Source organism: Salmo salar, chromosome ssa01 (genome assembly GCF_905237065.1).
Source record: "Salmo salar chromosome ssa01, Ssal_v3.1, whole genome shotgun sequence".
Taxonomy (NCBI): domain Eukaryota; kingdom Metazoa; phylum Chordata; class Actinopteri; order Salmoniformes; family Salmonidae; genus Salmo; species Salmo salar.
In genome coordinates, this window is record NC_059442.1 from 101,546,986 (window position 1) to 101,573,841 (window position 26,856).

The window sequence follows — 26,856 nt, forward strand, 5'->3', positions numbered from 1 at the left end:
CCTAATATAGAGATTGGCAAAGTACACATTTCCTAGGTCCTCCAGTTAGGTTTTTGTTGAGAAGCCAGTTCAGATCCTAGTTCCTCCAGTTAGGTTTAAGTTTCTAGTTCCTACAGTTAGGTTTTGCTGAGAAGTGTGGCATTTTGGAGATTTAGAATGTCATGATTCATCCATCAGTCTACTACAGCAACATTCCACACCAGAGCTACACATGACATTACATACCAGCATTACATTTTTCTCCATAGCCACATATTGATTGATTGGAATGTTGAAAAAACTCCACCATAAGCATACACTCAATCTCCTCTTCTCTCTCACAACAGTCAAGGCTTTCTTTTCAAAACAAGTCGTGAGTCTTTAGAGTGATCTAAGAGCGGGAACATAAGAAATTTTAATTTATAAAAAAGCAATTTCAGATAAATAAATAAAATAGGTCAAGCAACATTTTCTGTAACAAAACCATCAGTAGAGTTGAAAATGCGATGGAAATCCATTTTTTTATATTCGCATGAAAATCTGTTGCCAACTGGATGGAAACCTAGCTAGTGACTAGAAAAAAAAGTATGCCTAATTGAACAGGATTCAATCGCATTCAAATCGCTCACAAATACTATAGATACCACTTGGATCTGACACATCCAGTTTGCATACAAACAAACAGACAAGCATGCAACATTTTAAAAGTGTTTCCCTAAATACAACCCAGTCATCCTTGGCACTGACAGACAAATCAATCTCTGAGGATTTACCTTCCATAATTAAAGATTTTCAAAAAAGAATATTATAAAAAAACATCATAACCATCAAAAGCAAATGAGACATTTTAAAAAAAAACTTAGTTTATTAGCAAAAGGCCAAGTAGTTCCTCTAAACCTGTTCTGTGTGCTAGCCTGGCCCTCCTGCCTGTAGGGCATGTTCTGTGTGCTAGCCTGGCATAGCCCTCCTGCCTATGGGGCCTGTTAGCCTGGCCTGCCTGTGTGTGCTAGCCTGGCCTGCCTGGCCTGTTCTGTGTGCTAGCCTGGCCTGGTCTGTGTGCTAGCCTGGCCTGCCTGGCCTGTTCTGTGTGCTAGCCTGGCCTGCCTGGCCTGTTCTGTGTGCTAGCCTGGCCTGCCTGGCATGGTCTATGTGCTAGCCTGACCTGCCTGGTCTGGTCTGTGTGCTAACCTGGCCTGCCTACCTGTTCTGTGTGTTAGCCTGGCTTGCCCTATATTGTAATACTTTTGACCAGGCTGTTATTTGGGACGAAGTCCATGGAAACTAGATTCTGAGACTCTAAGGGCAGCTTCACCAACACCGGAATCTGAATATATGTAAATGTTTACCTCACAAAGGACCTCCACATCTCAACAAACTAAAGTTAAACCGCACTACCAGAGCGTAAATGAGTTGGAGTAATAGGACATTCTCAGAAGTTGTAACTACACTATTACAATGAATGGATAATGTAGGGGCCTAGCTAAGGGCTGTGCAAACATGTTGTACTAGTGTTATCAGATTAGATAAAACCAGATGAAAGGCCTGGATCTTCACAGCCTCACAACCCTGAACTGTAGATGCGATCCTACGCCTGTTTGCACACTCTGTATGAGACAGAGGACACACTCCATGGTGAAGGCCCGAAATTAGACTCAGTGTGTTGTGTCAGTTTTCTGCTATGTCAACACTTCTCTCCATCTCGCATGGCTCGCCTTCTGCCACCTCCAGGCTAGTACTGTCTGCTTCCAGATGGCATCCTATTCCCTTTATAGTGCACTACTTTTGACCAGAGCCCTAGTCTGTAGACTATACAGTACGTCACAACCTGATAAGCTAGCCGTGCGTATAGTCTACGGTACGTCACAACCTGATGAGCTAGCCGTACGTATAGTCTACAGTACGTCACATCCTGATGAGCTAGCCGTGTGTATAGTCTACAGTACGTCACATCCTGATGAGCTAGCCGTGCGTATAGTCTACAGTACGTCACATCCTGATGAGCTAGCCGTGCGTATAGTCTACAGTACGTCACATCCTGATGAGCTAGCCGTACGTATAGTCTACAGTACGTCACATCCTGATGAGCTAGCCGTGCGTATAGTCTACAGTACGTCACATCCTGATGAGCTTGCCGTGCGTATAGTCTACAGTACGTCACATCCTGATGAGCTAGCCGTGCGTATAGTCTACAGTACGTCACATCCTGATGAGCTAGCCGTGCGTATAGTCTACAGTACGTCACATCCTGATGAGCTAGCCGTGCGTATAGTCTACAGTACGTCACATCCTGATGAGCTAGCCGTGCGTATAGTCTACAGTACGTCACATCCTGATGAGCTAGCCGTACGTATAGTCTACAGTACGTCACATCCTGATGAGCTAGCCGTGCGTATAGTCTACAGTACGTCACATCCTGATGAGCTAGCCGTGCGTATAGTCTATAGTACGTCACATCCTGATGAGCTAGCCGTGCGTATAGTCTACAGTACGTCACATCCTGATGAGCTAGCCGTGCGTATAGTCTACAGTACGTCACATCCTGATGAGCTTGCCGTGTGTATAGTCTACAGTACGTCACATCCTGATGAGCTAGCCGTGCGTATAGTCTACAGTACGTCACATCCTGATGAGCTAGCCGTGCGTATAGTCTACAGTACGTCACATCCTGATGAGCTAGCCGTGCGTATAGTCTACAGTACGTCACATCCTGATGAGCTAGCCATGTGTATAATCTACAGTACGTCACACCATGATGAGCTAGCCATGCGTATAGTCTACAGTACGTCACACCATGATGAGCTAGCCATGCGTATAGTCTACAGTACGTCACACCATGATGAGCTAGCCATGCGTATAGTCTACAGTACGTCACATCATGATGAGCTAGCCGTGCGTATAGTCTACAGTACATCACATCCTACAGTTCTGAAGCCATAGACCTACAGTACACCTCTTGACTCGTTGGTTTTGACTTGACATATCCTTAAAATATGTTATTTTTCTGCGTAAAATGTGGCAAGATGCCAAGGTGTTGGTCTTACAAACATGTCATGGTAGGTGTACCATTATCACAAAAACCCAACAAAAAACCTTCAACCTTCATCCAAGTGGCACAGCGGTCTAAGGCACTGCATCTCAGTGCTAGAGGCGTCACTACAGACACCCTGGTTTGAATCCAGGCTGTATCACAACCGGCCGTGATTGGAAGTTCCATAGGGCGGCGCACAATTAGCCTTGCGTCATCCGTGTTTGGCCGGTGTAGACCGTCATTGTAAATAAGAATCTGTTCTTAACTGACTTGCCTAGATGAATAAAGGTTCAATTAATTAAAAAAAAGAATAGCTTGGTTCATGTAAGCAGCATTGTGCCATTACAACCAGATTTGAGCATTTTAAATCTCATCCCATTCCTAGTGCAGATACTCAGACTCTCTAAGCACCATTTCGTTCAGTTTTAGAGGCAACATCCCATTCCTAGTGCAGATCATCGGACTCTGAAAGCACCCTTTCATTCAGTTTTACAGGCAAGAGGGATTTCCTGCTAACAGCTTAGCATCCTCCACTGTCCGACTGCCCCATACTGGGCTCAAACCAGCGATCCTCTGCTTTGCAATACACGTGACCGCCCTCCTTGATAACGTTCCAATGGCTTGAGCCACCCAAAAGGTACGGATTGGATAGCTCCATCCGTGACATTTCAAGATAGCTGTGGAGCGATCATAATGTTCGTTCTTAACTCCGTTACACTTGCAGACCAAATAAAATGTTGAAAATAATGTGTACAAGCAATTTCAGAAAAAGCTAATTTGACCTCTTCAATATCCAGAGAAAAGATCAAAACAAGATGAATGAATGCGAAAAATTTTTATCATCCAATCTCTATGAATGGCCACATAACCTGAACCGCCATTACCAAATAAATAGCACTTACCTTAGTGAAGGGTAGTTGATCTTTGCACTGTTGCCCTGAGTGATTAAAGGAAAGTCCAAAATGTCTACTCTGTGTGTGTTTTAGATCCAAATCATGTTCAATCGTGTGTAATGTACCTAGATATAAAATCACAGTGAAAAATATTCATGTACTGCAGGCAATGGAAAGATAGATCCAAATCACAGATACCTGAAATGGTTCCTCATACATTTGATGAAATTATGGATATTGTGTCTATTTACCTATACAAACTCATTTGATTTGACTTTCAATATTCATTGTATCATGCTCATATTTTTTCATAAACACACCTCTTACCTGGCTTACTTAGACAGTAATGCTAGTGTTCAGCCAGGTCACCCGTGATACAAGTCAGTATTTGACGTCCATCCATGTCTGAAGTCGTTGGGAGATGTGTAAACAGGCCACTAGGGGCAACAGTGAGCTCTTTTACCTTCAAGTAGGTTTAGTAAGCATCTGCCTCTAGTGCGAAAGGTTGCATGTTCAAATCCAGCAATAGAAAGTCGTTTTTTATATTTTTGATTTAAGCCTATGCCAAAGTTAATGCCTGAACTTAACCTTAAAAATGTGGAACTACTATCTAAACTTTAACTTAAACACTTGATTTGATTAACATTTGATAAACATGGATGAACGTCTAATTCTGCCATGATAATGTGAGAGCTTGTTGACAATATTACAGGTGATTACAGGTGATAACATGAAAATAATTCATTTAGAATGGAAATAGAACACTGGAATGGATTTTCACACTCCCACAATTCCTATAGTGTCAAAGGTCATGCCTTCAAAGTCATTTATGCCTAAAACACACACATCCCTACAGATAATAATACCTTCGTGAATTATCATTCATATTTTCACCCACACAATCTACAAGCTGCTTCGATATCAACATTGTCTTTCATTGACGACTGTCAATCCAGCTCACGTGGCAGGACATGTCACATAACATAACTCCTATGGATGAAACAAACAAACCAAACGGTGACTTTCTCTTTAGACTTGCTTGTCTTGAATGATCCAACTGTTAAGGAATCAAATGAACAAAGCAAAGCTGTTTACCTGGAATGCTCAGTAGGGACCTTCGAAGCCAACCTTCTCTTTCCCTCAGCCCTGGGTAGGAGAGGCAAACGGGCAGAGATCAGATGTCCACTTACCCTCTGTGGAGAGCGGCACAGCAGCACAGCCAGCCAGGATAAGGTGCTTCCCAGCCCATGGGGAGCCCAGCCCATTGCCCGCTGCCCACAAAACTCAGGTTGGTCAGAAACTGGGGCCTGATATAGCCTTTAACTCATCACACCCCATTACCCATCAATACATTGAAAAAGATTAAGCATTACCGGTGGTCAGGGCTGCACTGGCATCAGGTACAAGCAGAGTGGAGAGGACATCACATATCCCCCCTTTGTGAATGTCTTTATGGTTTTAATGCATCAAGCAGAAATGAAACAATCCACTCCTCATCAAAAAATGTGAGCTGACCGCAAAGTAAAAGCAGCAACCTACCTTGGGTACCGTGACACACATACATTTTATATCGTAAAAGCGTAAAGCAATGTAATAATGCTCATGACTTTACATGCTTAATGAAATCACAAAAGGCCACAGACAGTGGATTTGAGACAGTCCTGACTACTATATAAGGCCACAGACAGCAGATTTGAGACAGTCATGTGACTACATGGAGTTTGAGGAAGTGAAGTGTGGAGAGTACCTTTACTACCTAGGATAGTTGATGGAATGTTCCATGGAAGAACGCAGTTTCCAGACAAGAGGAGGAAGAGAGGAAGGAAAGACAGACATAAGTGTCATGGTCATACTGGCAGACAGGGAAGAAGGACCGAAGAACACAGAGTGGGTGCATCCCAAATTGAACCCTTTTCACTATATAGGGTTCTGGTCAAAATAACTGCACTATATAGGGAATAAGGTGCCATTGGGGACACACAGAGAGAGGCACAATGGGATGAATATCATATCCAAGATGAGGTAAGAGATTGAAGAAAGGATGGCATGATGGAATGCTGGTGTGAGTGTCAGTATGGGGGGAGGGTACAAGTGAGCAATATTTCATTTCCGGCTCAGACTGAGTACTGCATGCTGGGAGATGAGCATCAACCAGACTGCTGTGGAGAAGACGAAGCAGAGGATGTTTCCTAAATGGCACCCTGGGCCTTGGTTAACAGTAGTGCACTACATAGGGAACATGGTGCCATTTGGGATGCAAAGAGAGACTGCCTTGGAAATGGAGAGAGGTTTTCAATCATCTAGCTCACTGTGGCTCACTGTCTGACTGCTAAAGCATTCCAGCAGCAAGGGTAATATAGAGGGGGTCTGATGTCCTATAGTAGCTACATCACAATCATGCATTATCTTCAGCATGTTTTGTTTTGGTTTTTATCATCACTTTGAAATGAATCACAGCATGATAGCATGATGAAAAAGCCAGCCAAATGAGACAGAAGGTGAGTTTGAAACATACTGGCAAGAAAAGTATGCGCATGTGCTGATTTGAGGCGATGATTCGAGAGAGGGGGGGGGGGGGGGTCAAGACAAAAAGGTTGGATGAACAAACCAAACCAAGCCATTCACTGTTGCAAACAGATCTGAAAAGCAGTTTTAAAAGCCCTGAGTACCCCAGCCAGCAGCAAGAGAAGCAGCAAAAGAAGTCTTTGTATGGAGCACAAGGGGGGAGGGACCAAAGGAACATACCTTGGTCGCCCATCATCAAGTGTGCCAGACCTTAAAGGAAAACAAGAGCAAAGTCAGCAGAGAAACAGGGGATCACGGAGAGGCTAGGGCTGCCTCCCAAATAGCACCCTATTCTCTTTATAGACCACTACTGAGTGACCAGAGTCATATGAGCCCTTGCCAAAGTAGTGCACTATATAGGGAATAGGGTGTCATTTGGAACATATCCTACTGTAGGTCAAACTGACAGACAGGCATCTGTGTCTGGTAGATGCCTGTGGTATTTTGGGAGGTGTTGGGGAGTCAGGGTAGGGGCGAAGGGGGACGGAGAGTGAGGATGGGGTACAGTCAGACGAGGTTGGGTTAGGGTGATGAGCATGTTTCCAACCAAGAGAGGTTGCAATGCGTCATCAGTCAGACTTACTAGAGTTAAATTAACAGTAATAATTGTAGGTTAGTTGAGGTTCCATTTGTCTAAGATGGGCATCCTCTCAGAATGCTCAACCAGGTCCACCTGCTGTACCTACCTACCCCTAAAGCAATGGCCTGACTTTAACACGGTTTTGCGATGTGAATCTCTTACAATGTATCCACATTTTTCTACATTCACTTTCTAAGATCCAATCAGAGTATTTGCATAATAATATTATCAGTAATAGAAAGCTATTTGATTGGGCAGGGTCTGGTCATTTTCCCCTCCTTAATGCAAAGATGTAAGACACTATTGCAAATAAAGACAATATTTAGTGTTCAGTTCAGAGTTTGCTCTTTAAAGTTGTATTCAGTTGTTCACTATGACACTACTATCTCCTTGTAAATGGGAACAGGCTATTGCCTACTTCCCGCAGCTTGCAGAAACCATAAAATGTTTGTTCTATCCCTTCCAAACCATTAACTTATGTAATGTAGTGTATCAACAATAACCTGCAGAAAACGTATTTCAAACCAGTGGGAGATCCAAGGCATAGTTCGAACAGTGTAGTAGTAGCCTAAATACTTATCCACATCTTAACATCCATTGCCTTCAGAAAGTGTTCAGACCCCTTGCTTTTTTCCACATTTTGTTACAATACAGCCTTATTCTAAAATGTATTAAATCGTTTTTTCCCCTCATCAATCTTCACACAATGCTAATTTAGAATTAAAAAAACTGAAATGTACATAGGTATTCATTTACATAAGTATTCAGACCCTTTACTCAGTACTTTGTTGAAGCATCTTTGGCAGCGACTACAGCCTCGAGTCTTCTTGGGTATGAAGCTACAAGCTTGGCACACCTGTTTTTTATTTTACCTTTATTTAACTAGGCAAGTCAGTTAAGAACAAATTCTTATTTTCAATGACGGCCTAGGAAAAGTGGGTTAACTGCCTTGTTCAGGGGCAAAATGACAGATTTGTACCTTGTCAGCTCTGGGATTTGAGCTTGCAACCTTTTGGTTTACTAGTCCAACACTCTAACCACTAGGCTACGCTGCCACCCTTGTATTTGGGGAGTTTCTCCCATTCTTCTCTGCAGATCCTTTCAAGCTCTGTTAAGTTGAATGGGGAGCGTCGCTGCACAGCTATTTTCAGGTCTCTCCAGAGATGTTAGATCGGTTTCAAGTTCGGGGTCTGGCTTGGCCACTCAAGGACATTCATAAACTTGTCCCGAAGCCACTCCTGCTTTGTCTTGGCTGTGTGCGTTGGGTCGTTGTCCTGTTGGAAGGTTAACCTTCGCCCCAGTCTGAGGTCCTGAGAGCTCTGGAGCAGGTTTTTATCAAGGATCACTCTGTACTTTGCTCCGTTCATCTTTGCCTCCCAGTCCCTGCCGCTGAAAAACATCCCCACATCCCTCTACCATAACTCTAGAGCTCTGTCAGAGTGACCATCGGGTTCTTGGTCACCTCCCTGACCAAGGCTCTTCTCCCACGATTGTTCAGTTTGGCCGGGCGGCCAGCTCTCGGAAGAGTCTTAGAGATTCCAAACTTCTTCCATTTAAGAATGATGTAGGGCTCTGTGTTCTTGGAGACCTTCAATGCTGCAGAATTTTTTGGGTACTTTTCCCCATATCTGTTCCTCGACACAATCCTGTCTCAGAGCTCTACGGACATTTCCTTCAACCTCATGGCTTGGTTTTTTGCTGTGACTTGCACTGTCAACTGTGGGACCTTATAGACAGGTGTGTGCCTTTCCAAATGTTGTCCAATCAATTGGATTTACCACAGGTGGACTCCAATCAAGTTGTAGAATCATCTCTAGGATGATCAATGGAAACAGGATGAACCTGAGCTTAATTTCGAATCTCATATCAATGGGTATGAATACTTAATTAAATAGGTTATTTCTGTTTTCAAATGTTTATATATTTGGTACAATTTCTGAAAACCTGTTTTCACTTTGTCATTATGGGGTATTGTGTGTAGATTGCTCAGGATTTTTTTTTATTTAATCCATTTTAGAATAAGTCTGTAACGTAAAATTCTTGGGGAAAAGTCAAGGTGTCTGATTACTTTCCGAAGGCACTGTACTTACCTCAACTTTTGCCAAAACGTTCACTGATATTCATTAACATTAACATCTATGGGAGATTTCAAGAATAGTAACAACTACATCAACATAAGTGAATGTTCCACATTTTATCATCAGGATCATGATAAAGAGTGTAGTTAAGAACAGCTAACTTTTCCAAAGCATCATTTCATTATCCCAAACCACACGTTTCTCCTGAACCAATGACCGAGCACATTTCGCAACATCTACCCATTACCGCAAATGAGAAAAACATATGGAGCCGACTTACCATTTCAGTAGCACAATTTAACACCATTTAGGTAGCACATTTTAAAACCATTTCCCCATGACATAGAGTATGTTAGGAGTGATTTAAGCCATGAGAACCACAGCATGGTTTCAGTGAATAAATCACAGAGGAAAGATGATAAAAACCATGACAAAGAAAAGACAAAACAGAATACCCACCTTCAACACGGTTGTCTTCTGCAAGCGGACGGACGAATGGGCGGAAGGAGAAAGAGGAAAAGGAAGACATTCGTTAAGCAGCATGCAGACTGGTACAGGGCCATTGCATGTCGTAACCATGCAAGGCAACACACATCACATGCAAAGTGCCCTACTTTGTACTTCATTGACAACCCCTGCAGAGGGGAGGTCTCGGTGATTCAGAAGCCCTACTAACTGGCAGAGTTTCAATGCTGCAGAGGACTTTTGTCTGTTCAATGTCTGTTCAACTATATGATTTACTGCTCTTTGTAATCTAGTTATAGGCTATAAAAGTGGGTCTGTCTTCATCTCTGGATCCTGTTTTGTGAAATATGACATCATATGTCTTTGATCATATGCCTACCTGGGATACAAGACACAGCTATATTTGTAAAAACGATAAGCTTGTTTAGACCTTGAGTGGATTACTATGCCCCCTCTGGATGGCTTTATGTTTGCTTTGTTGTTAGCTTGTCTGCTAGCTTGCTGTTAGCTTGTCTGCTAGCTTGCTGTTAGCTTGTTTGCTAACTTGTTGTTAGCTTGTCTGCTAGCTTGTTGTCAGTGTGTCTGCTAGCTTGTTGTTAGCTTGTCTGCTAGCTTGTTGTTAGCTTGTCTGCAAGCTTGTTGTTAGCTAGTCTGCTACAGTAGCTTGTTCTAAGTTTGTCTGCTAGCTTGTTGTTAGCGTGTCTGTTGTTAGTTTGTTAGCACAGTGCTAACTGTGCATGTACTCTTTCAATCCCATTTACTAGCCTGTCTACTGTAACAAATGATTGGTTAGAGGATTACATTCAACTGGGAGAAAACAACATGAGTTAGCAATTATATTGGCGAAAGCTACAAGAGGATATGAAAAAAGGTGTGAAGTGGTTTTGAATAGAGAACATGCAGTATTCAATGACAGTGAAATGGGGAGATATGGTGCGGTGTTCGTCAGCAGAGAATGATATATATTTTGGAATATCAGTCTTTATTTTAAAGGCATAAACTTAAAATTGGCAAATGCAATAATACATTTTTGTCTCAAGTGTAATAACTGTTTATGGTGGGGACTGCTGAAAGAGAGGGAGAGTGTGTCTGGACTTTCATAAATGGGCAGAGAGAGGGTTGAGTGGCATCATTTAAGTGACCTCATGTTCTAATAACTCCTAAATAATCAGTAGTGAGCAGAGATTAGGTCCTTGAGGGGAGAATCACCTCGCAGTGAAAGTGAGATTTGTGACATGGTGATAAGGAATAAGGAACATACCCATTCATGTGTGGTCTAAAAACAATACCAGGACCGAAAAAGTTGTCACATCTGTTGCCAAAATGATGGCAAACTAGGTGCCCAAAATGTCATGACATTGCCTCTAGTGAGGAACATTATATTACAATAAAGCATTACATTTGGATAAAGTATGTGTTAGAATAAAACATGCAATAAATATTGAACAGAGAGGATGTAGAATCATGTGAGCCACCTAAAACAGAACAACATGTCAGTCAACATTTCTCATCAACATGGCATATAAGTGTTAGAAGTTTAAATGAGTAAATAAGTGAAACTACTGCCTGTTAGAGATAACTACTGCCTGTTAGAGATAACTAATGCCTGTTAGAGACAACTACTGCCTGTTAGAGATAACTACTGCCTGTTAGAGATAACTACTACCTGTTAGAGATAACTACTGCCTGTTAGAGATAACTACTGCCTGTTAGAGATAACTAATGCCTGTTAGAGACAACTACTGCCTGTTAGAGATAACTAATGCCTGTTAGAGAGAACTGATGTATAACAAATCAATTCAGAAGGATGACTTTGTAGAAATATCGATAAATACAACTTTTACAAAAAGTGAATACTATTGGTTTTAACACCAGTGGTGGCCATTTACATTACATTTATGTCCATTTACATTACATTTAAGCCCATTTACATTACATTTAAGTCCTTTTACATTACATTTAAGTCCATTTACATTACATCTGTAATATGAACCAAACATGGATGAACCAAACATGAATTTGAAGGCGACATTTGTTATTAGAATGCAAAGTTTTAAGATTAGATCAATATGGCATGCACTCTGATTCTACAGCTTTAGAAGTATATAAGTGATGTAAGATATTAGTAATATAAGATATGGTTTTATGTTTTTATCAACAAAAATATAAATCTAATATACAATATATAAGTAATATAAGATATACTGTAAGTAATATAAGATATCAGTAATATAACATATAAGTAATATCAGATGTAACACATAAGTAATATAAGATATAAAATATAAGTAATATAAGATATAAGTAATATAGGATTTAACATATTGGTAATATAAGATATAAAATATAAGTAAAATAAGATATAAGTAATATAAGATTTAACATATAGGTAATATAAGATATAAGTAATATAAGATATCAGTAATATAACATATAAGTAATATAAGATGTAACATATACGTAATATAAGATATAAAATATAAGTAATTTAAGATTTAACATATAGGTAATATAAGATATAAGTAATATAAGATATAAAATGTAAGTAATATAAGATGTAAAATATAATTAATAAGATATCATTAATATAAGATTTAACATATAAGTAATATAAGATATTAGTAATAGCAGATTTAACATATAAGTAATATAAGATATAAGTAATATACGATATAAAATATAAGAAATATAAGATATAAGTAATATAAGATATAGTAATATTAGATTTAACATATAAGTAATATATGATATAAGTAATGTAAGATACAATATATAAGTAATATAAGACATAAGTAATATGTAGTATCATTTTTTTTTTTTTTTTATCTAGGCAACCCAGAGCCAATTGCGCACCACCCTATAGTACTCGTAATCACTGCCAGATGTGATGCAGACTGGATTCGAACCAGGAACTGAAATGACACCTCTTGCACTGAGCTGCAGTGCATTAGACCACTGTTCAACTCGGGAGCTCAAAGTAATATAAGATATAGGTAATTTAAGATATATTCTATTTTGTAATATAAGTAATATGATTTAAGATATGTCATATAATAAACTCAGCAAAAAAAGGAAACTATCTCTCATTGTCAACTGCGTTTATATTGTCAGCAAACTTAACATGTGTAAATATTTGTATGAACATAAGATTCAACAACTGAGACATGAACTGAACAAGTTCCACAGACATGTGACTAACAGAAATTTAATAATGTGTCCCTAAACAAAGGGGGGGTCAAAGTAACAGTCAGTATCTGGTGTGGCCACCAGCTGCATTAAGTACTGCAGTGCATCGCCTCCTCATGGACTGCACCAGATTTGCCAGTTCTTGCTATGAGACATTACCCCACTCTTCCACCAAGGAACCTGCAAGTTCCCAGACATTTCTGGGGGGAATGGCCCTATCCCTCACCCTCCGATCCAACAGGTCCCAAACGTGCTCAATGGGATTGAGATCCGGGCTCTTTGCTGACCATGGCATAACACTGACATTCCTGTCTTGCAGGAAATCATGCACAGAACGAGCAGTATGGCTGGTGGCATTGTCATGCTGGAGGGTCATGTCAGGATGAGCCTGCAGAAAGGGTACCACATGAGAGAGGAGGATGTCTTCCCTGTAACGCACAGCTTTGAGAATGCCTGCAAAGACCACAAGCTCAGTCCGATGATGCTGTGACACACCGCCCCAGACCATGACAGACCCTCCACATCCAAAGCGATCCCGTTCCAGAGTACAGACCTCGGTGTAACGCTCATTCTTTCTACGATAAACGCAAATCCGACCATCACCCCTGGTGAGACAAAACCGCGACTCGTCAGTGAAGAGCACTTTTTGAAAGTCCTGTCTGGTCCAGCGACGGTGGGTTTGTGCCCATATGCAACATTGTTGCCGGTGATATCTGGTGAGGACCTGCCTTACAACAGGCCTACAAGCCCTCAGTCCAGCCTCTCTTAGCCTATTGCGGACAGTCTGAGCACTGATGGAGGGATTGTGCGTTCCTGGTGTAACTCGGGCAGTTGTTGTTTCCATCCTGTACCTGTCCGCAGGTGTGATGTTCGGATGTACCGATCCAGTGCAGGTGTTGTTACACGTGATCTGCCACTGCGATGACGGTCAGCTGTCCGTCCTGTCTCCCTGTATTGCTGTCTTAGGCGTCTCACGATTGCAATTTATTGCCCTGGCCACATCTGCAGTCCTCATGCCTCCTTGCAGCATGCCTAAGGCACGTTCACACAGATGAGCAGGGACCCTGGGCATCTTTCTTTTGGTGTTTTTCAGAGTCAGAAGAAAGGCCTTTTTTGTGTCCTAAGTTTTCATAACTGTGACCTTATCCTGTTGGGTCTAGGGGGCAGCATTTGCACGTCTGGATAAAAAAAATGTACCCGATTTAATCTGGTTACTAATCCTACCCAGTAACTAGAATATGCATATACTTATTATATATGGATAGAAAACACTCTAAAGTTTCTAAAACTGTTTGAATGGTGTCTGTGAGTATAACAGAACTCATTTGGCAGGCAAAACCCTGAGACATTTTCTGACAGGAAGTGGATACCTGATGTGTTGTATTGACTTTAAACCTATCCCATTGAAAAACACAGGGGCTTAGGAATATTTTGGCACTTCCTATTGCTTCCACTAGATGTCACCAGCCTTTACAAAGTGTTTTGAGTCTTCTGGAGGGAGATCTGACCGAACAAGAGCCATGGAACGATGATGTCCCATTAGAAACCTGGCGCGCGAGTTCATGTTGGGTACCCTCGTTCCAATACGTTATAAAAGAGTATGCATTCGTCCACCTTGAATATTATTCATGTTCTGGTTAAAAAAGGCCCTAATGATTTATGCTATACAACGTTTGACATGTTTGAACGAACGGAAATATATTTTTTCCCCTCGTTCATGACGAGAAGTCCGGCTGGCTTACATCATGTGCTAACGAGACGGAGATTTTTGGACATAAATGATGAGCTTTTTTGAACAAAACTACATTCGTTATGGACCTGTGATACCTGGAAGTGACATCTGATGAAGAGAATCAAAGGTAATGGATTATTTACATAGTATTTTCGATTTTAGATCTCCCAACATGACGTCTAGTCTGTATCGCAACGCCGTATTTTTCTGGGCGCAGTGCTCAGATTATTGCAAAGTGTGATTTCCCAGTAAGGTTATTTTTAAATCTGGCAAGTTGATTGCGTTCAAGAGATGTAAATCTATAATTCTTTAAATGACAATATAATATTTTACCAATGTTTTCTAATTTTAATTATTTAATTTGTGGTGTTGACTTGACTGCCGGTTATTGGAGGGAAACGATTTCCTCAACATCAATGCCATAGTAAAACGCTGTTTTTGGATATAAATATGAACTTGATAGAACTAAAAATGCATGCATTGTCTAACATAATGTCCTAGGAGTGTCATCTGATGGAGATTGTAAAAGGTTAGTGCATCATTTTAGCTGGTTTTATGGTTTTGGTGACCCTGTCTTTGACTTGACAAAACATTACACACAACTCTTGTAAATGTACTGTCCTAACATACTCTAAATTTATGCTTTCGCCGTAAAACCTTTTTGAAATCGTAAAACGTGGTTAGATTAAGGAGATGTTTATCTTTCAAATGGTGTAAAATAGTTGTATTTTTGAAAAATTTGAATTTTGACATTTATTTGGATTCAAATTTGCCGCTCTTGAAATGCACCTGCTGTTGATGGAGTGCACCACGGGTGGCACGCTAGCGTCCCACCTAGCCCCAAGAGGTTAATTGCCTACCGTCTGTAAGCTGTTAGTGTCTTAACGACCGTTCCACAGGTGCATGTTCATTAATTGTTCCTGGTTCATTGAACAAGCATGGGAAACAGTGTTTAAACGCTTTACAATGAAGATCTGTGAAGTTATTTGGATTTTTACAAATTATCTTTGAAAGACAGGGTTTCTTTTTTTGCTGAGTTTTTATAAGTAGTATACGATTTATTACATTTACATTTACGTCATTTAGCAGACGCTCTTATCCAGAGCGACTTACAAGTTGGTGCATTCACCTTATGATATCCAGTGGAACAACCACTTTACAATAGTATATCTATATATATATTTTTTTGGGGGGGTAGAAGGATTACTTTATCCTATCCCAGGTATTCCTTAAAGAGGTGAGGCTGTCAGGTGTCTCCGGAAGGTGGTGATTGACTCCGCTGTCCTGGCGTCGTGAGGGAGCTTGTTCCACCATTGGGGTGCCAGAGCAGCGAACAGTTTTGACTGGGCTGAGCGGGAACTGTGCTTCCGCAGAGGTAGGGAGGCGAGCAGGCCAGAGGTGGATGAACGCAGTGCCCTTCTTTGGGTGTAGGGACTGATCAGAGCCTGAAGGTACGGAGGTGCCGTTCCCCTCACAGCTCCGTAGGCAAGCAGCATGGTCTTGTAGCAGATTTATGATATAAGCCATATAATATATAAGATATAATATAAAATATAATATTAGATATAAGTAAAATAAGATATAATATATAAGATAAAAGTAATAAGATATGTAATATTATATATAAGTAATTCAAGATACATGATATAAGTAATATAAGATATAAGTTACAGTATAAGTGATAACTATAGTAGCTCAGTTGGTAGAGCATGGTGTTTGCAACGCCAGGGTTGTGGGTTCGGATTCCCACGGGGGGCCAGCACAGAAAAAAAAAAATGTATGAAATGAAATGTATGCATTCACTACTGTAAGTTGCTCTGGATAAGAGCGTCTGATAAATGACTAAAATGTAAAAATGTATGAGTCCTTTCATCGTCTGAAAGTACGGTGTCGTGCAAGTTGGGCATAAGGCCACACAGCCTAGCTCCTAGCTCCCATCAGATGAAACAAGTATCCTACCTCTCAATTTCAGGCCCCAATTCAAGCGATTTGTTGACCAAGAAACTTACCAGCACATCAGCTCTCCTTCCAAATCAGACACCATGCAACACAACCAACCAAAGTGTGAGAGCAGCAGCATTTTGTGAACAAAATAGGACGCAAGTGATAATCATAGTGTAATAATGAGGAGAATCACAGTTATGTGATTTGTGATTTTGTTATGATAAGAAGAAATGTTGGAAATGTGTGTCTGTCATTTCTTCAAGTGTCTGTACTCAGTGGACGTACAGTGAGTGTAGGCTATATATACAGCTCTGTCTGAGTTGTTAGAATGCGCATGTAAGGAAATATTGGGAACTTTGTTCACAAAAGGATAGCTTGATGATGAGAAGCAGCTGCCTATTCAAAAAGCATTCTGGGGTGGCAACAGGCATTGAACTGGAATGGTGATGTGACATCAGTAGCGATGAGAGGAGAAAAGTAAAAAAAGCAGGGTCTGTTTGCTGATATACCTCTATAGCTGTGTCTTAGTTATTATTCCACAGGAACACCTTAGCATTGAAAACATTTCACCGGGGTGAGAGAGTGTTCTTTGGATTGTTAGAATGTGACTGTATTTTGACAAGGATAATAGATATCTTTGTAATGAACGTGTCATTCTAATAAAATGGTTTTCTATCCACAATCTGTCCAATGATTTTATCACAGTTTTATTACTATGTTTCTAGTGTTACCCTTCCTCTTATTTTAGTCATTTTAAAACACACTTTACTTTTTGAAATAAGAATCACATCCAAAGGAATCTGCTTTACTGTAATTTAACTTTGATAAAAATGAATTCATCCAGTCCTGTAGTTCAATGCGCTCTTAAAAATCTACACATCCAAAGAAATAGAAAAGTAGGGTCAAGGAATCTCTATGGCAACCTAGGACAATGTCTAGGAACAGCCAATAAGTACAAACCAAGACAGATAATCCAGACAATGACTAAAGCTGACAGTAGTTCAAATCATGTTTCTATACTGCCAAGCTATGTACGTTCAAATCATGTTTCTATACTGCCAAGCTATGTACGTTCAAATCATGTTTCTATACTGCCAAGCTATGTACGTTCAAATCATGTTTCTATACTGCCAAGCTATGTACGTTCAAATCATGTTTCTATACTGCCAAGCTATGTACGTTCAAATCATGTTTCTATACTGTCACGAACCGGCTCGAAGCCCGTAACAAAAAGGGAGACAACGCGGAGATAAAGAATAACAAAATATATTTATTAACTGAAGTAAAGTAAATACAATTAACAATGGTGTGTTTAGTCAGTAGTCATTAGTGTAAGTGAGTGGTCGCCTGTATTCATGTGATAATGAGGGGTGTTAAAAGGTGCCAACGCAAACAAACCAAATAGCCACAAAAATGCCACAAGCAAAATCTGTCTGTGTCTACATGAGAGAGTCTCCTCAATGAATGGGGAAGAGGTGCATTTATCCTGGGACACACCTGAGCCCAGGTGTGTCTCATTTCACTGACGACCCTCTCGGCTCCGCCCACCGACATCCTATTAAGGAAAACACGAGCAAAGAGAAAGAGTTCGGCAGACAGAGTGGGAGGGTCGTCACAATACTGCCAAGCTATGTATGTTCAAATCATGTTTCTATACTGCCAAGCTATGTACGTTCAAATCATGTTTCTTTACTGCCAAGGTATGTACTTTCAAATCATGTTTCTTTACTGCCAAGATATGTACGTTCAAATCATGTTTCTATACTGCCAAGCTATGTACGTTCAAATCATGCTTCTATACTGCCAAGCTATGTACGTTCAAATCATGTTTCTATACTGCCAAGCTATGTATGTTCAAACCATAGTTTCAGTCAATTCCATACTGAACTTAAATTTAACTGAAAATTCTTAATTCATACCAGTAGTTTCATTTTCTGACCCAAACTGTTGAACATGACCTTTATACTGTATTCCATGTTAACTATACTAGCTGAATAAGCCATATGAAGGTCTCTATTCAGTCTGGATCGCTGAAGCATTACAGACTACTTGATATAAATGTAAAGGTAATTCCCGATTGAGCCGACAGCGTTTACCGTGAATGCAGTCGGAGCTAACGCGGGAACGTTGTCTTTAAATTTCAGTCACGTTGTAACGCTGAACCTCCGCAATATGGAATTGAATAGAGCCCGAAGACTCAGCTTTAGTGTTTAGCCAAGTGCCTTTCATCTAACAACCTCTTGTCAAACTAGGGTTCATGAGAGATATCACCATACTACTACCCCCCATCACACACGACATGACACTACCCTTCCCAAATCTACACAGACTACTATCGTATGGGTGTTCTTTTAGTGCAGTACCTTTCAACTAACAACGATTCAAACTAGGGTTGATGTTATGACAGATACCATTTACACCAACCCCCCCACCCGTTCATCACACACACACACACAAAACTGCCCATTCCAAATCTATGCAGCTGGCTGTCTAATAATCCAGGCAGGGGAATAAACCTCCCTAATCCCTTTGATGAAGCAACGATACCACTGCCATTGTACTGTTAATACCACACAACAATACACTCTACCCAGCTCCCAGTCCTGAGCAAACAACATCTTATACATGTGCTGCATGACATAGTGACATGTGGAGCCCATGATTATAGTCAAACTGCTAGCTAGTACACGCATACAGTACAGATCTCTACCCGGAGCATAACATTACCTCTCCACTTCTTAAACTACTTCAAATCACATGGCCAATTCCCTTGCATAGAACATCTGTATTTAGTCAACAACAATATTGCTTTTCTTAAGCCTGTACACTGAATTTAGGACAAATCATTTGGGACAAATCATTCACTAAACCCTAAACCTCAACTACATCTTGTAATAAATAATGTGGATATTGACCTTGAGGTGACTAAACTGCTTGGAGTAACCCTGGATTGTAAACTGTCATGGTCCAAACATATTGATACAACAGTAGCTAGGATGGGGAGAAGTCTGTCCATAATAAATTGTTACTCTACCTTCTTAACAGCACTATAAACAAGGCAGATCCTACAGGCCCTAGTTTTGTCGCACCTGGACTACTGTTCAGTCATGTGGTCAGGTGCCACAAAAAAGGACTTAGGAAAATTGCAATTGGTTCAGAACAGGTCAGCACGGCTGGCCCTTGGATGTACACAGAGAGCCAATATTAATAATATGCATGTCATTCTCTCCTGGCTGAAAGTGAAGGAGAGATTGACTTCATCACTACTTGTATTTATGAGAGGTATTGACATGTTGAATGCACTGAGCTGTCTGTTTGAACTACTGGCACACAGCTCAGACACCCATGCAAACCCCACAAGACATGCTACAAGAGGTCTCTTCATATTCCCCAAGATCAGAACAGACTATGAAAGGAGCACAGTACTACATAGAGCCATGACTACATGGAACTCTATTCCACATCAAGTAACTCATGCAAACAGTACAATTTGATTTGAAAAACAGATAAAAAATGGAACAGCGTGGACTGTGGAACAGCAGAACAGTGGGGACTGTGAAGCAACACAAACATAGGCACAGACACATGCATATATACACACACACACGCGATAACATACACACTATACACACGTTCACAGATTTTGTTCTGTAGATATGTGGTAGAAGTGGAGTAGGGGCCAGAGGACACACAGTGTGTTGTGAAATCTGTGAATGTATTGTAATGTTTTTAAAATTGTATAAACTGCCTTAATTTTGCTGGACCCCAGGAAGAGTAGCTGCTGCCATGGCAGCAGCTAATGGGGATCCATAATAAATAAAAATAAAAATATATTTCCACACACAGACTGCGTTCATAAACATATGTATTCAATCAGTAGCAATGTGGAAATTGGTTAGAAATCAAGCCATTGCGCATTTCATCTAACCAGCTCCCATACAGTCAACACATATAGTTTAACACTGAACCTCCCACCTTACCATTGCCAAATCAGTGGAGAAATTGAACCTGATCGAACATCTCTGGAGAAACCTGAAAATAGTTGTGCAGCGACGCTCTCCATTCAGCCAGACAGAGCTTGAGAGGATCTGCAGAGAGGAATGGGAGAAACTCCCCATATACAGGTGTGCCAAGCTTGTAGCGTCATACCCAAGACTCAAGGCTGTAATCGCTGCCAAAGGTGCTTCAACAAAGTACTTAAAAGGGTCTGAATACTTATGTACATGTGATATTTCAATTTTTTTATTTTTTATTTCCGTTTGCAAACTTTTCTAAAAACCTGTTTTTGCTTTGTCATTACAGGGCATTGTGTGTAGATTGATAAGGGGGGAAAAAAACTATTTAATCCATTTTAGAATGAGGCTGTAACGTAAAAACAAAATGTAGAAAAAGTCAAGGGGTCTGAATACTTTTCCCGAATGCAATCTATACCTGGTCTACCTGATACATACCTGGTCTACCTGATACATACCTGGTCTACCTGATACATACCTGGTCTACCTGATACATACCTGGTCTACCTGATACATACCTGGTCTACCTGATATATACCTGGTCTACCTGATATATACCTGCTCCACCTGATATAGACCTGCTCTACCTGATATGTACCTGGTCTAACTGATATATATATACCTGGTACGCCTACCAAAATGGCGCCGGAAGAAATGGCAGCAGTTTTACGGGCGCATAACCAATTGTGCTATTATGGGTTTTTTTCGCATTATTTGTACCTTATTTTGTACATAATGTTTCTGCAACCGTATTTTACAGCGTCTGTGCATATTTGTTAACAACATCTGGTGCATGAAATCTAAGGAAGTCTCTAGATTTTGCTCACCTGAAGTAGAGTATATTGTGATAAATTGTAGGCCACACTACTTGCCTAGAGAGTTTTCAGCTATACTTTTCGTGGCTGTTTATTTACCACCACAGACAGATGCTGGCACCAAGACCGCACTCAGTCAGCTGTATAAGGAAATAAGCAAACAGGAAACCACTCACTCAGAGGCGGCGCTCCTAGTGGCCGGAGACTTTAATGCAGGGAAACTTAAATCAGTTCTACCAAATTTCCATCAACATGTTAAATGTGCAACCAGAGGGGAAAACATTCTAGATCACCTGTATTCCACACACAGACATGTACAAAGCTCTCCCTCGCCCTCCATTTAGTAAATCCGACCGCAACTCTATCCTCCTGATTCCTGATTACAAGCAAAAATTATGGCAGGAAGCACCAGTGACTCAGTCTATAAAAAGGTGGTCAGATGAAGCAGATACTAAACTACAGGACTGTTTTGCTATCACAGACTGGAACATGTTCCGGGATTCTTCCGATGGCATTGAGGAGTACACCACATCAGTCACTGGCTTTATCAATAAGTGCATCGAGGACATCGTCCCACAGTGACTGTACGTACATACCCCAACCAGAAACCATGTATTACAGGCAACATTTGCACTGAGCTAAAGGGTAGAGCGCACCCCTTTCAAGGTGCTGGACTCTAAACCGGAAGCTTACAAGAAATCCTGCTATTCCTTAAGACGAACCATCAAACAGGCAAAGCTTCAGTACAGGGATAAGATTGAATCATACTACACCGGCTCCGACGCTCGTCTTATGTGGCAGGGATTGCAAACTATTACAGACTACTAAGGGAAGCACAGCCGCGAGCTGCCCAGTGACACGAGCCTACCAGACGAGCTAAATCGCTTCTCTGCTCGCTTCGAGGAAAGCAACACTGAGGCATGCATGAGAGCATCAGCTGTTCCGGACGACTGTGTAATCATGCTCTCCATAGCCGATGTGAGTAAGACCTTTAAACAGGTCAACATACACAAGGCTGCAGGGCCAGACGGATTACCAGGACGTGTGCTCCGGTAATCCGGTGCTGACCAACTGGTAGGTGTCTTCACTGACATTTTCAACATGTCCCTGATTGAGTCTGTAATACTAACATGTTTCAAGCAGACCACCATAGTCCCTGTGCCCAAGAACACAAAGGCATCCTGCCTAAATGACTACCGTAGCCCCGTAGACCCGTAGCACTAACATCCGTAGCCATGAAGTGCTTTGAAAGGCTGGTAATGGCTCACATCAACACCATTATCCCAGAAACCCTAGACTCACTCCAATTTGCATACCGCCCAAACAGATCCACAGATGATGCAATCTCTATTGCACCCCACACTGCCCTTTCGCACCTGGACAAAAGGAACACTTTTGTGAGAATGCTATTCATTGACTACAGCTCAGTATTCAACACCATAGTGCCCTCAAAGCTCAACACTAAGCTAAGGATCCTGGGACTAAACACCTCCCTCTGCAACTGGATCCTGGACTTCCTGACGGGCCGCCCCCAGGTGGTGAGGGTAGGTAGCAACACATCTGCAACACTGATCGTCAACACTGGAGCTCCCCAGTGGTGCGTGCTCAGTCCCCTCCTGTACTCCCTGTTCACCCACGACTGCATGGCCAGGTACAACTCCTACACCATCATTAAGTTTGCAGATGACACAACAGTGGTAGGCCTGATCACCGACAACGACGAGACAGTTTATAGGGAGGATGTCCGAGACATAAGTAAGACTAAGGAGATGATTGTGGACTACAGGGAAAGGAGGACCGAGCACGCCCCAATTCTCATTGACGGGGCTGGAGTGGAGCAGGTTGAGAGCTTCAAGTTTCTTGGTGTCCACATCAACAACAAACTAGAATGGTCCAAACACACCAAGACAGTCGTGAAGAGGGCACGACAAAGCCTATTCCCCCTCAGGAAACTAAAAAGACTTGGCATGGGTCCTGAGATCCTCAAAAGGTTCTACAGCTGCAACATCGAGCGCATCCTGACTGGTTGCATCACTGCCTGGTACGGCAATTGCTCGGCCTCTGACCGCAAGGCACTACAGAGGGTAGTAAGTATGGCCCAGTACATCACTGGGGCTAAGCTGCCTGCCATCCAGGACCTCTACACCAGGCGGTGTCAGAGGAAGGCCCTAAAAATGCCAAGGGCCAAGTCTAGGACAAAAATGCTTCTCAACAGTTTTTACTCCCAAGCCATAAGACTCCTGAACAGGTAATCAAATGGCTACCTGGACTATTTGCATTGTGTGCCCCCCCCCCCAACCCCTCTTTTTACACTGCTGCTACTCTCTGTTTATCATATATGCATAGTCACTTTAACTATACATTCATGTACATACTACCTTAATTGGCCGACCAACCAGTGCTCCTGCCATTGGCTAACCGGGCTATCTGCATTGTGCCCCACCCACCACCCGCCAACCCCTCTTTTACACTACTGCTACTCTCTGTTCATCATGTATGCATAGTCACTTTAACCATATCTACATGTACATACTACCTCATTCAGCCTGACTAACCAGTGTCTGTATGTAGCCTCACTACTTTTATAGCCTCGGTACTGTATATAGCTTGTCTTTTTACAGTTGTTTTATTTCTTTACCTACCTATTGTTCACCTAATACCTTTTTTGCAATATTGGTTAGAGCCTGTAAGTAAGCATTTCACTGTAAGGTCTACACCTGTTGTATTTGGCGCATGTGACAAATACACTTTGATTTGATTTGATATATACCTGGTCTACCTGATATATACCTGGTCTACCTGACATATGTATATATATATATATCTGCTCTACCTGATGTATATATATGCTCTACCTGATACATATACCTGGTACACCTGATATATATACCTGGTCTACCTGCTTAGGTCTGTTGACTTTCTTTGCTATTTATTTTGTCATTGTTTGTTTTGTCTGTTTTATTTCAATTACTAAAGAGTTTGCCAACCTTAATTGCATTGCAGCTTCTGGCAGCGTCAAGCTGGTATCACAGTCTGATAATCCCTTCCTAGACAACTGCTAAACAAACAAAGAAGCAGTAAACCAGAAAGAAACCACAAAAGCCTTAAGGGGGAAAAATAGAAGTGACTTAGCAGCCTCAAAGATCAATGCCACAAATTATATTGATTCGGAAAAATGGATCAATTTGTTGTTACAATTTAGGCCAAATCAACAGTAATGAGAGTGTGTGGCCATCCCTCAGCTGTGCAGTCTGGTTTTATCTAAACACACACACACACACACACACACACACACACACACACACACACACACACACACACACACACACACACATCCTAATGTATCCCAACAGACCAAAGGAGGGTTATAGTTGCATCTCTTATTCTCCACAGACCACTGTTAGTCGTGAGAAAGAAAGAAAGGGATATGGATGGGGGAGAGGGCGGGTGGAGAGAAAGCGAGATGGGAGAGAGGGGTGTGGAGAGAAAGTGAGATGGGGAGGGAAAGGGGAAGGGGTAGTGGAATGATAAAGAGAAAAGGAGAGAGGGAGAGAAGAAAATTATAGGGGCCAAGTGACAAGTCACTCTTGATGGAAATCGATAAAACCTGCAGCTGGAAGCTTGAGGTACGGTGCAGGATTTCAGGGTTACATCCCAAATGCCACCCCATCCCCATAGAGCTCTGGTGAAAAGTGGTGCCCTATATAGGGAGGAGGTCTACACAGTAACTATCTATTAGGGAGGAGGTCTATACACTATTAGGGAGGAGGTCTATACAGTAACTATCTATTAGGGAAGAGGTCTATACAGTAACTATCTGTTAGGGAGGAGGTCTATACAGTAACTATCTGTTAGGGAGGAGGTCTATACAGTAACTACCAATTAGGGAGGAGGTCTATGCACTATTAAGGAGGAGGTCTATACAGTAATGATCTATTAGGGAGGAGGTCTATACAGTAATGATCTATTAGGGAGGAGGTCGATATGTAGTAGAGTGATGTTGTTCCCCTAGATTATGCACCAAGTTGCACACAAGGACAGTTCAAGTAGGCCAGGTCAAGAGGGGATGTTAATAAGTTAATAACAATAATAATAATTCAATGTGTTTTCTTTATTTAATTACAGCAGCATAGTTCATGTTATTTTTCGGTGTACAAACATTTTTTGATATCTATATTGTAAACACACCTAATTGTAAAAGTTTGTATATTTTGGTTTGGTCCATCGTGGGTTATCCGTACTTACGTACCCTCTTATTGTTCTCTTTTGCCTGACCTTCAACTAGCAAGGTGCCCGAGAGCTGTGACTGCACCGAGGGCTAACATATTGTGTGTTGTCTCTTCGTGTGCAGGTCGAATAAAAATGATTCAACCATCAGAATTCCAGTTGTGGCAGTGTCCTAAATAAAAGTACCCAACGCAGAACGAACCACGCTACAAACTGGTGCCGTGACCTGCCGACTGGTCAGCTCAAGCCGACCCCCGGAGCTGTGCATGTGGCTGAGGCGCACGACCTGCGCATGCGCATTTGTTGATGGTTTGCTGTAAGCTAATATATACTGTAAACAGTGAATGTGAGTGTAGCATATTCTTTAGATACAGGTATTCGTGCTTATTTGTATGTTTTTGATGAATTTGTTTATTGCAATTTTTTTTGTATTTGAATGCAGTAAATTACATTGTATTTTAGTGCTCTGTTGAGCCATGGAAGATTCTCAAGTCCATAAATGTAGTTATGCTGGGGATTTTAGTGTGGGTAGAGGGAGGGGTGTCCTTGCATTTACGCCAATTGTACAGTCAGCTCCTGGGAGTAGAGCGTTTGCTAGTCCTGAGTTTGCAAGCGCTGGGAGGGGTAGGCTGTTTGTTCCACCTGACCAGGGTATCCCACCTCTGTCTTTTGATGTACCATCATCCACAGTCCTCAGTGATAATGGGACGCCTCCGAGTCAGCTTATTGACATTATTAAGCAGATTGGTTCAGAGATAGGTGAATCTATTAGAGTGAGTTTACTGCAGTCTGGGGTTTCAAGTCTTTCTCCTGCCCGTCCCCCTCACCAACCCCAGCAGTTTCCCCTGCCTGAGAAATGTGGGTCAACCTTTATTGATGCGTCCAAGCTGAATCTGGTTGTGAAGTCCGAGGTTAGTGCTCCACCTTTCTTTAGGGGTGATGACTCAGATAAGTACTCTGTCCTGGAGTGGGAGGAGTTAATGGGAGACTACCAAGAGAAGAGGGGTTACACTGGGTCTGAGAATGTTGGGGAGGTGATGTCTAGGCTCATGGGGAGGGCACGGGATGTGACCAAAGTCTGGATGCGTAACAACCCTGTTGTCACAGATGTTAAGGCGGTGTTCAGTGTTCTCAAGCAACACTTTGGGGATCCTGTCTGCTCAGGTATGCCATTAGCTGATTTCTATTCAATCAAACCATATGCTAATGAGGGTCCAATAGATTTCTGGATTAGGCTTAACAAAGCTGCAGAGGCAGCCAAACAGTACCTTGTGAGTGAGGGCAGGACCCTACCCAATGAGTGCTCAGAGTTGGCAGTCATGTTTGTACGCAACTGTCCTGATAAAGAGTT

At 41.6% G+C, this 26,856-nt stretch overlaps 1 protein-coding gene across 9 annotated transcripts in view; it reads right to left on the minus strand.

Annotated features, from left to right (window-relative positions):
• Positions 1–26,856, minus strand: part of LOC106611148 (neurexin-1a) — a 778,513-nt gene that overhangs the window by 707,350 nt on the left and 44,307 nt on the right. For 8 of the 9 annotated variants that reach the window (XM_045724959.1, XM_045724909.1, XM_045724917.1 and 5 more), the window contains exons 3-5: positions 9,583–9,600; positions 6,646–6,675; positions 5,648–5,656 (exon numbers count right to left, since the gene is read on the minus strand). In XM_045724959.1, coding sequence (XP_045580915.1) covers positions 5,648–5,656; positions 6,646–6,675; positions 9,583–9,600 — 57 coding nt within the window. Of the gene's footprint in view, positions 1–4,995; positions 5,047–5,647; positions 5,657–6,645; positions 6,676–9,582; positions 9,601–26,856 lie in introns of those variants that run through there. The other variant, XM_045724948.1, reaches the window with a different exon arrangement.